Below are 11,938 nucleotides of genomic sequence, written 5' to 3'. Positions count from 1 at the left end.
ATCCCTGTGAAATAGTTGATGATAAAGAATGAAGCCCAACAAAGTGCTATACCACACTTTAAAATAAAATCTAACAAGAAAGAATGAATGAGTTTAGGTTAAAAGAATGATCACAACTTCCACAGAACTTTAAGAAACTTAAGCAAGAATCTGAACCCATTGAAAAGTCACATAAGTAACAATTCTTTCTATTCCCTATTAAATGTATATATGAATAAGTTATTGTAGTACTTGCAAGTTGCCAGTACAACCGCCTCATCCATCAAAAGAACAGACAACCAATGTAACTCAGTTAGCCCCATGAGATCCAGACCAATCTAATAGGCTTCATTAAGATCCTCTCTGAGTTGCTATCAATCTACAACTAATCCGCTTACTAGAGAGATTTATGATTCATCTCATCCAAATTAGAGGTGGCAATTTGTGTCTTATCGTATTAATCGAGTCATAAATAAGTCATGCAATTGGATCCTATAAGAAAATATTAAGATAATGTTTTTTAAAAAATTATTTTATAAAGTGTAAAATTAAAAGGTCAAGTTATATAATACAAAATTGATTAATGCTTTCTAAAATAAATTATTTTAATAAATGGGTCAATTCATGTCGACCCACTTATATATTAAGGTTATCTTGTGTCACTTTCAAATTTTATCTTTGTTAATGTGTTTTGAGTCAAGTTTTCAGGTAATGTCAGCTCTAATTCAAATCTACAAGAAAGAAGAGATTTGATCTACAGAGTACAACATTGTACTCGGCACTAACATTAGTTCCAAATTCAATAGAAAATTGACTCACATTGTGATGGGGGAACAAAAGAGATATTTTAATCTTTTTATTATTTTTGTCAAGTTAGAGTTTTAGGGGTAATTTCATCTTTCATAGGGTTAGGGTTTGAGTCTATTTAAACTATTTGTTTAGTTGCTTTGATGGTTTTTTTTTATCAATAATTTGTGGCCATGCCATTTCTTTTCAAACGTCGAGTTTGGTTGCCTATCTCCTGACATTCTACAAAATCAAAAGGGTTTATAAGATCACTTATTCACTTTCGGTATTCGTGCGCGAATCAACGAAATTGATAGTTATCCACTGCATCACATCGTCACAGTATAATTCAACTCCTTTGAAAATTACTCTGTTTAATTTGTTGGTTAACTTAATATCATGCCTTGGTTCGAACACATCAATCGGCTACAAAATATTGATAATGCCAAAATCCACAATGAAATCCATCTCTTAGTACAATATTATGATATCGAAATGATGAGAGTAAATATTACCACTGATGTGAGAAAATGGAGGATTGGCCTAAATCCATAAGGTCTAGTAGTGTGTTTCAGGTGAACAATGAGGGTGACAAGAATGTTCACTATGTAACTTGATCAAATAAGGAGCAAACAAAAAAGAAGTGCAATGAATAAAATGCATGTTCCTGTGAGAGATAGATAAGAACTGTTTTCCATTAGATGCATATGAAGTTTTCCATTATTTTGGTAGGAGATAAAATCTTGACACAAGCAACAACACAATTGTAATGCACTAGCATGTCATTTCACAAAATAGCACAATCAAATAGTACCTGAGGTAGTAGGGAAAATTATCAAAGGAAACATCAAGGTCATTAGGTTCGATAATTGCTTGTTTTAAACAATCCTTCAATGCCTGGGATCTATTCGATGATGCACTCACAGGAAACTCAAAGTCCTTTTGATCCTGAAAGAGCTTGCAGGCATTTGAACTTGTATCCAAATCAGTTAAAGGTTCTGCGAGTATACAGAAGTAAAATAATACAGATTATAAAAAATATACGCACTTTAAATATCTTCCCAAATTGAAGGAAAGTAAATTACATCTTATCATATTAAAAGAAAATTAGTTATATAATAAATATCCAGAACTAAATCTCTCATATAACTATTAAATTTAATGCTCCTCAAACTAGAGAATAGGTATTAATCCATAACCATCTTGTGATGCCCATAAAGAGTGAAGCACATAGAAAAAAAATAATATGTTTGCCGAAGATAAAGAAATTGTGATATTAGATGAGTGGTTGAGAAATTTTGACAATAAACCTCTAGAATCTAGACTAAGTTGGTAGCAATCTACAAATGAGAATTCAACTAAGTTGACCTGATATTTCAATAGAGTTGATAAGATCTTCAACCTCACCCACAAACTAAAGTTGCAGAGAAAATTAAACAAATTAAGACTTGAGATTCTACTAGTGTAACAAGTAGTTCATATAAAGATAAGAGATTTGAGTAATGTTCATATTACTCTATGAGACAAAAAATTTCAGGGAGGAGACCAAGTAAAACGAGAGAATCGCAAATTAACCTTTTGAGATTGCAAGCAATAGATGCTGATAAAAGTGTTTCACACAAAAGTGTGTTTAGCCCAAAATTAATAATAAAAACAGAGACACGTACAAACAAGACTGAGTTTTTGATCTTATCTTACTCCTAGAGAAGGAGAGTAAAAGTCTAAAACCAAATCTAAGAGAAGAAAGATCATTGAAAGAAACAGAAAATATCTCATTTCTGTTTAAATCATGTACAATTTTAAAGGATGATGAGAGAGGAGAATTAACAATACAAATGGACTTATGAGGTACATCAACTTGGTAATAATAAAAGGAGAAGATTTAAGATGAAGATGAAAAATAAGTAATGATTCAAACCCCTCTTTTTTCCTGCCTACTGCCACAAATTTTTTTAGTTACAATTTGTTCCCTTCTTCAGATTTTGTCCCTACTTTGTTGCATGTTCCCTTTTAAGTATTAACATCAGTTCCTTATTTTTTCAGTAAAGGGTAATGCCAATGAACCAGGCCAGCAATTATATGTAATGCACCAACACACACACTTAAGTGAAATCTGTACAAAATGCAGTGCCTTGGCTACCGTTTCTTATCATTGTGGTTTCCAATAATCTACCATTTTTTACTAAACAGTATCCCTTTCATTTTTTATGAATTAGGGCCCAAGTTGGATGTGCGTCTACAAGGAGGTGCCAAGGAAGAAGCCACAATCACTCATCCTGGACCTGCTCCTGCAAACTTGTGATGGTGGAAGGTGTTTGCAAGGTGTCAACCAAAGGAAAGGTCTTTGGAAAAGGTAAGAACAGCATCTCATTTTGGGCAGTAATAAAGAACCTTTAAAAATTAGAATAAATATTATAAAAAAATAATTTATTAAATATTATTTAAAATGTTTATAATAAGTAATTTAATATTTTATTTTTTATTGAAGGTCAAGCATGGTTCAAGGGTCATGCCCAAGTCAGCTCGAGCCTACAAGCTGTAAAGCCCATGCTTAGCATGGATTCAGACCTAAGGCTAGACCCAACACAGCCCATCCCATATTCATTTGGGTTGGTATTCACCATGGACCAAAATATGTCATGCTAAGTTAGCCATGGAATGACACCTCTACAAGTTGTGAGAAGAACGATGATTCCAAGAGGCACTCAAAAGGAGACGATAAGCAAGGGAAAGTGGCTAGGATGAGGTCCCCAGGTCCACTTGTGGCATTAAAGCTGGTGAGAATGACAACTTCACATTCAAAGGAAGCAATGAAAAACATTATACATATTGTGTCACTGCATGGCATTGTCAAATTATTGTGGATGCAAGGAGACAAACAAGAAGGACTATAACAAATTTGAAATATGGTGAATATGTGACATAAGAGTGGAGGAAGAAACACAGCCATATTGGACATTTCAAAACTTATCATTGATATTGGATGGATAGGACTGAAATTTATGAGAAAAAAAATTAAATAAATTGGGAAAAAAAATGTGCATGTGTGCGTGCGTGTGTGTGTGGCAAACTAATATAATTAATCTCATCAAGACAGACACCCATTACAATACATTTAACCTATTATGATTGGAGTATACATAATACAATCAAATAGCTAATACAAAAGTAACTAACCTTACCTAAGATAATTATTATCTTCCTTATTAATTATTAACTTCTTGGTTTACCACATCACAAAACCACCCCCATGATCCAGAAGGAAACCTTCCTCCTCTTAGGATGAGAATGAAATATCCATCTTTCTCCAAACTCAAACAATGGATCCCTTCTTCCTCCACATCATTTCCTCTTCCCTGATCTCCTCTTCCTTCCCTTGCTGCTCCCTCTTTTACTGAAGACAGTTTTCCTACACAGCCCAGCATGCTGGCTTGCAGTCCAGTGATGTGGACGTCGAGGTGGACGCCTTTGTTGAACATCGCTATAGTTGGAAGCAAATTAATTACTACCTAATTAGCTATTAGAAATAAATTAGCTATTGCCTAATTAGTAGAAAATAAATAATGACCTAATTTAACTACTGCTATAGTAGAAAACAAATAATGGCCTAATTAGCTTTTCTATTTTTGATTCCTTGTTTTCCTTTATGGTTGGTCTTTCCTAATCTTGTCATGTTTGACTCCTTATATAAGGAGTGTCATTATTAATAAAGGGGAGGAGAAAAATTGAGCAATTAGGACTCTGTCTAGGACGAGTCTTCCCCCTTGAGTGATTTGGACTCTGTCTAGGACGAATTTTTTTCCTCCTCCCTTCCCCCCTTGCGTGTTGCTTGACCAAGTACGGATCCGAATCTCGACCTGTGACTCGATCCTATAATCGGGACCATATCATCCAGCAACTCCAGTAAGGAGCAACGCAAATGAATCTCCTAGTAAGGGACATGTCAATTGCAAGAGATAGCAAAGCCTCATCTTAATCCCAGATCTTCTCCTCCTCATAGATTTGAAACAAAATAAGAGAGAAATTGGCCAATTTTGATGGTCAATTTTCTCCAAATCTCACCCTATTATCTGATTTGCAACAAAAGATTCACAAATTTTAACCATATTTTTGTTTTCCAATAACCCCCAAACACATGTCTCAGATTTTGGCCAAAATAGAATTAGCTCTTGTCAATCTCGATCTAACTCAGTTCAGTCCGTATGGAACCACCAAGTTTAACAGCCATGCCAGAAACTAACACCATGTTGAGAGGGATAAAATTATAGTGTACCATATCAAGAGAGAAGTTTCACATAGATATACATAGAACTCTAAAATAGTAACAATGACCAACAAGTAACTAAATATTCTGTGGGACTAAAATTTATTTATTTAACTACTAACCCTTGCAAACTGCATGAATTATCTTATGCTATGCCATTTGAAACACAATTATCTGACAGGGAGATGGTCTCTCCATATAAATCAAAACCTGGGTATAAAAAACATGTCAATACTCACCAATAGTTGCAGATGGAGGATCAACAGATAGATCTTTCTTTAGGGTTGACAATGATGCTAGCATTGAAACAACAGCAGCTGTTGAATGATCTCCAGTTCTGTTCTGAAATTTAAGTCCCTTTTTGGAAGCATCCTTTATCTCTGAAGAACTGTGTAAAGTATGTATGCTTGGTGTATTTGGTTTCTCCTTAGGTAGTTGCTGAAAAATCTATTGTTATGTTAAGGTTTTTTTTCAAAAATAAAGGAGAGGAGGAAGCAGACAGAAATGGAGATCTAAATCAAGTGTTTATCCCTGTATGTTAATGGAAGAAATAACAAGCACGCTTCTCCAAAATCACCAAGTGAAATCCTCATTAAATCTGCCTTGGTTCATTTTCACAGAATATCCTCTGCATCAGATTAAATCTCAAATTTTAAAACTTTTTACTCACCAAGAGGACACTGATAAAGTTTATATTAAGATAAAAGCATATGCATTTTAAAAAATAATTAAATAAAAAACAACTTTAGGTGCAGGGAAGGATACATATATGTGTTTTTCTGGCCTACTAAAAACAACTTCATCTCCACCAATAAGAATAATGGATTTTTGCTCAACTGTTTTCCCATTTACTTGTATAACACCTTTTGCCCCAACAGTTTCAAGTAAAGTGATAGAAGCACCACCACGCTAACACAGGGAACAAAAAATATTTCTCAATTAAGTGAAGAATTAGTCAGTTACATGGAGAAAATGACCAAGAAGATACCTTTATTTGCTTTAATACACAAAGAGTAGTGCCCACAGTTGGATCGAGCAATTGTAGATCACAAGTTTTGCTATTACCAACAGTGAATAAATTGCTGCAAATGGAATGAGAAGGATTCTGCACATAATAGATTATAACTATCACTATACAGCCAGGAAAAGAGAACACGCACAAAATATAATAATAATAAAGCATTCATATGTTACAAACCCCAAGAAACAAAAATAAATCAAAGTTTGAAATGAATGGTGCTACAACTTTCCTCAGAGGATCAAATCAGAAACGACCCATGTTTTCTATATAATATCAATTATTCAATTAAAAATTTCAAAGACAGTTTATGCCAATGCAGATTCACCCAGTTGTTTATGAGATCCATAATAGTCAAAAACAAACAGAGATGAGCAACCAAGACTAGGCATCAGTATTATACTTGCATTTAAAAGTCCACACAAGCTTATCGTAAGAACTTATGGTATATATTTAATCTTTCAATATGTCGCAGGATGCTAGTAATGAAAACAAATTATGAATAGTCAATGCAACATGAATAATAACGATTGTCAATGCGATGACTTGAACGATATATTACCTTCTTACGTTGATATTCTAAAGCCTTTTTCTGATCTTCTGGTATCTGGAGTTTTAATAGGCAACTATTCTTTTTTAAAATTCAAATCACTTTCTAACAATCCCTACTGGTTTGATTTTAATAAGTTTCAAATTTCAGGTTAGGATGAGCTTTGGAGTGAGGTACGATGAAAAGTATTTTATAAAGAAACTAAATATCATCATGGAGGATAAGCATCTTGAATCAAGCAAATACTGTAACACTAGTCAAGACTTCTATGATGAAACTCAGAATTGAAAAGCCCATCAAGAACATAGTCAAACATTAGTTTTTGTTAACTGATTATAGCTTTTTCCTAAGCCAGCTAAAAGCCTAAAATTCCAGCATTGATCCCATTGATACATTTATCGCATAAAATCAAATTAGCCATCTTTCTTATGAAGACCGCAACTTATGATTAAGTTTAACATATCCTCTAGCTGTCAAAAAAGACTAAGCCTGAATCATGAACCAAAGCAAGAGTGCCCACCAAAGACGTTCATTTTGCACAAACAGATGCAAGAATCACGATAAATACAGAACAGCATTGGAATAGCATTGGAATAACTCATGCAGATAAATACAGAACAGCATTGGAATAACTCATTTGAGTTCCTGACATGTAATAAGAAACCATGATTTAGTTGGTGACAAGTTATCCAAAAGATTTGAGCTTTTAAGAAAAGGACTGGATTATTGATTTATGATTCAGTAAAAAATACTAGTTCAAATAAAGTTTATAATGACAGACCATTTTTAATCTGTGTAAAAACAGCAAATTTGCAATAGCAAATCAGCTTCAACAATGTTTCGATTAATAAAAATTATATTGGATTCATCCTTAAAGTATGTAAACTGGACAAACTACTACAACCCAAAATCAGATCTGTGAAAAACAGGACTCAGCACTCTATACAAGAGATAGATGAGAAGTTGCTATGTAAAACCAGAGTAGGTCACTGTACCCATTGGATTATTGTATAGTAAGAAGCCTAAATATGGACCATAACAGATCCATAGAATTGGTCAAATCGGAATCATTAAGAAACCAATAGTTTCATTTGAGATAGCAAATTGTGTTCAATAATAACAAGGATGTCCACTATGTTTATCAAATATCCCCTAGATGGCACATCCTAATTCCTAAGAACTAATGAAGTTAGACTAGCAATACATAATGTATTGTCACAATATTAGTAATGGCATACCATTAGCATTATTAAGTTATAAAATCAAAATGTACTGCAAAAAATGTAAAAAACATATTTGTTGCAATAGAATTATTAAGTAACTATTTGATAAAAATAGATTATTATTTAATATTTCATATTATAGGATTAGTTGGAACCTAAATCACATATAAATTGAGTTTCGAAGATTTCTCTTAATTCAACAGTCGACTCTAAGAGAGAGAGGTGATGTACTCAATCTAGCTAATGGTTGTTTACAAGTCGTAGCAATATTAAATAATTGATCTTTAAATACTCTCAAGTAATGGCAAGGTTAAGAAATCTAAGTTGGAATTTGGGAGAACAAAAGAACTCTATCGCTCTCTTGGGCATGTTTGCTAGAAATCAAGCTGGGATCCATAAAAAATCACTAAGTGATTGAGTTTTTCAAATCAACCAAATTCAGAAAAATTAGAGCTGAGCATATCCATTTTTATTATCAACTTGGTAAGATTTCAACTGCTTTCATCTATTTTGTAGTAAAATCTAACTAATTTCCAATTTACCTTCTTTGTATCTTAACTTTTTCTTTCAAAATAAAATCCAATGATCTTTGTGGAAGAATCAATGTTCCAAGAAAGATTAGGTCAACCTTTGCTGATACTGATCTAGTTCAAACAATCGGTATCAATATTGGTCAATCTTAATTACAATTGTTCCACAAATTACAAAAGAGATCATGTGCCTTATTTCATTGTGTAAGTAGTTTATGGTGAACAAAAATCACATATGTAGCCACTAGTCTATGAGTCTATGTAGTGGCATAGTGCACCATTTAAACAATGTTCCTCCTATAAAGGAACCAACTAAGCTAAGGAAAGAAAGAAAATAAGAAAAACAAAATCACATAAAAAGATCATAAAATATTTTTCATTCAATCATTTCCTTTGACAAGAGGAAAGAAGACGAGAACATTTTTAGAATTTTATTTGCCAACGATTAAATTAGATTTGAAAAGAAAAGATAAATAAAGTTCTAAGTTTGAATTCAGCTTCCATTACATGAGAGAGTTTTCCAACCAAACCAAGTGGAAGCAATATAAAGAAAGACAAGATTTCTCCAATCTTTTCCTTTACTCCAACTTTTCCACCAAGTGAAACAAAGGAAAATTGCAGCTAAGAAAATTGTTCTTGATTTTATTTCCTTCATAGCTTCCTTCTCTCGTAGGAAATTCACCCTTAGGCTTCAATCTTACTTTGAAAAGTGTGCCACCTTGGCAACACAAACACAAAATATAGAATTTCAATAATAAATGGTAAGTTAGAAAATAACATAATTAGATCTAACTCATGCTCCTATATAAGGCTGATAGAGTAATATTATTTATAATAATTCTCATGTTCAGAGATAGGTTTTTGACTTTAATGATTAGATTTTGCATAATTGTTACTAATTTCTTAGACTTAAGTATCTTTCTCAGTTAGGCAACTCAGTAAATGCTTGAGCAAAGACATGACCTGCATCATGAATGCTCTACAACCTTTAATAACATTGGCATATAGAAAAGGTATGGTAAAGAAGAGAAGTTCCTTTTTCATCCAAAGGCATGGTATTATGATTTTCATCAGAAGTTACAGATAAATGTGCACTAAAATACCACTAACAGGTATATTAAAGGAGATACATCACTCAAACACAATGAATTTGTCAGTATTTTTAATGTAATACGAATAGAAATGATGAATTGGCAACCATAACATTTTAAGTGTAAAAGAAATACATTAAAGATCATGAGGCACAATAAAAGACTTCATAGCATGCAAAGCCATCAGTTACGGAAGTCCAAAACTCATACAGAAACCCTCTAATGAACAGCACAAAAAAAACTACTATGGCAAGAGCAATCAGAAAGCAAAACTATTAATCATCACGACCTGAGCGAACTGAGATACAAGCTTTCCCCATGCAACGCCCCTTGGTGCTCCTCCTTCTTCCGCATGTTTCGTCAGCAGATCCAACTGCGATGCACACTCCACATGCCCTAACAAAAATCATTCATAGATGAACAGTTCAGACCCAGCTCCTAAATAAAGGATCGATTTTTGTATAAAACAATAAAAAAAATCAGAGGAGCAAAAGCGTGTGGACAAGGCGAGTCGACATCATACCTTGAACGGGCAATTCAATAGGGTTTTCCATTTCCATGTCCACCCTCAGAGCTTCATCAGGCGAGGAGGCATCAGCAATAATCCCATCTTCACGACCCGACAACACCGGCTCCTCGTGATTCACTTGCTCCTTCTCCCTAGGCGGCAGCGCTTTCGCGTCGACCTAAAAAGATTCCAACAGAAGCCCAATCGAGAACACCCCAGCCGAAGAAGATCAGAATCCGGACACAAAGTCGAGAATAAAGGAGATCAGCGTCGTAAGGGGGCAAAGATCGCACCTTTGAGCGCTTTGCGCTGGGGGGAGCCGCCGACGACGAGGAAGACGACGGGGATGGGTATCGCTTGGCAGCCGACGAGGATGGGCATCGCTTGGTAGCCGCCGAGGCTGAGCTCCGTCTCGTCTCGACCATTTCCGCCTCTCGCAAGCCCTCTCCCTAACAGCTCGGATCCAAAAGTTCCACTCCAGAGAGAGAAGAGCAAGCAATAAAGAGGCGGAGAAAGAGAGAAGGGGACGAAACGGAGACGCCTATTAATATAAACACCGCCATTTAATTAATCAATTCCCCGAATAATTCAATAAAATTATTTCCCCGGCTAATTATTATAATACAACCAATGATACAAGTCAGGAAAATATATTATGAATTTGAGAAAAATTATTAGTAATGTTTCATGAATTATTATTGTGAATTAATTTGTTGTTGGATTTTAATTATATGTGTCGATAAAGTTAAACCAGTTGGTGGTTGGATGTGTATTTAACGCCTAATTGAACTAATTCAATTGGTATAAATCAAATTGAATTTAATCAAATCAATTTGCATTTCGAAAATTAAAAAAAAACCTGAATCAGAATAATTGGATTGATTTTATTTAATTTCGGTGGGGAAAAATCCATATCTTCCCTTTTAATTCTTTATTTTGTAGATAAAATAATATACCATATGTTTAGTCATGCGTTCTGTTTGATTAGAGTGACCCACCAATTAAGTTGTCGCACTCGTAGTTATAATTGGATAGATAGATGATGATCGAGGATGAATGGATACCAAGTATGGTTCGCATGAGGTTCTTATGGCCACCACAAACTTAAAAAAAGGTTAAAAAAATCTTAATGAGTAGCAGGGCATTGGGTCAACCAGTTGACACGGTCGTGGAAGTCAACAAAGTATTCCAAGCTGCGACGGCACTGCTCGTGGCAAAGAACTCAAACATCCTTTTAGTTGGGAAGAAAATAATAAAAGTTGGCAAAATGTAGAAAGCTTTGAACCAATGTGAATAAAAAATATGATAAAGTTTAATTATTTTTCTTTTAAATTTTGTACATTTAAGCTAGCAAGAGTAGATGTAAAAACATTTTTAAAAATAAATAGGATTGTTTTTACTGAAATTGATGATCAGATAGGCGGAAAAAATTATTTAAAAATTGATATACATACATATCATATTATGATTATATTGAATTAATTATATTGATTATACCAAAAAATTTAATATGATATTATATTGATTTTTTCGATATTAATATAAAATTTATATCAAAATTTTCAATATATCTTATCAATAAAAAAATTACAATAATCGATATAAAATTTATATTATACTAAAAATTCAGTATACAATATAAACTTCAGTATACCATACTGAACTAGAGTTTGGTTAAAAAGTAATTAAAATTAATTAAATGATACTTATAATATTTGCAGAGTTATAATTTAGAAAAAATGGTATGCTCCCTGGCTTAAGGTACTAGATTTAGTTAGTGAATAAAATGTGAGATTAAACCGTCAATAGCAAAATTAATTAATCAGTTAGTAAAATTGAGCGATCTGATATATAAAAAATGATAGCAATGTTCATTTAAATTAAACATGAGGGCTCAATGTGCCTTTCCTAGTAGGACCCTTCAACCATTAATTAGTTTTTAATTATCGTCCGTAGGCATCAGTCGGCATCAGAATTTGCATACTAATA

At 33.5% G+C, this 11,938-nt stretch overlaps 1 protein-coding gene across 1 annotated transcript; it reads right to left on the bottom strand.

Annotated features, from left to right (window-relative positions):
- Positions 1–1,524: 1,524 nt before the first annotated feature.
- Positions 1,525–10,483, bottom strand: LOC121985827. Its single transcript, XM_042539497.1, has 7 exons — positions 10,243–10,483; positions 9,965–10,127; positions 9,731–9,837; positions 6,018–6,134; positions 5,795–5,938; positions 5,269–5,476; positions 1,525–1,763 (listed from the first exon to the last, which is right to left on the bottom strand). The coding sequence occupies exons 1-7, from the start codon at positions 10,372–10,374 to the stop codon at positions 1,540–1,542; spliced, it is 1,095 nt and encodes a 364-aa protein (XP_042395431.1). The 5' UTR covers positions 10,375–10,483; the 3' UTR covers positions 1,525–1,539.
- Between the last annotated feature and the right edge of the window lie 1,455 nt (positions 10,484–11,938).

The sequence above is a fragment of the Zingiber officinale genome, chromosome 5B (genome assembly GCF_018446385.1).
Source record: "Zingiber officinale cultivar Zhangliang chromosome 5B, Zo_v1.1, whole genome shotgun sequence".
Taxonomy (NCBI): Eukaryota; Viridiplantae; Streptophyta; class Magnoliopsida; order Zingiberales; family Zingiberaceae; genus Zingiber; species Zingiber officinale.
This window is presented reverse-complemented; position numbering and strand designations above follow the sequence as displayed.

Excerpts from the sequence above, each read along its gene's own strand:
- LOC121985827 (XM_042539497.1), bottom strand. The coding sequence starts at position 10,374 with ATGGTCGAGACGAGACGGAGCTCAGCCTCGGCGGCTACCAAGCGATGC. Across the intron at positions 5,477-5,794 it reads GGCCAGAAAAACACATATAT|ATTTTTCAGCAACTACCTAA; the intron begins GTATCCTTCCCT and ends ACATAACAATAG. Across the intron at positions 1,764-5,268 it reads TCCTCCATCTGCAACTATTG|AACCTTTAACTGATTTGGAT; the intron begins GTGAGTATTGAC and ends GTATACTCGCAG.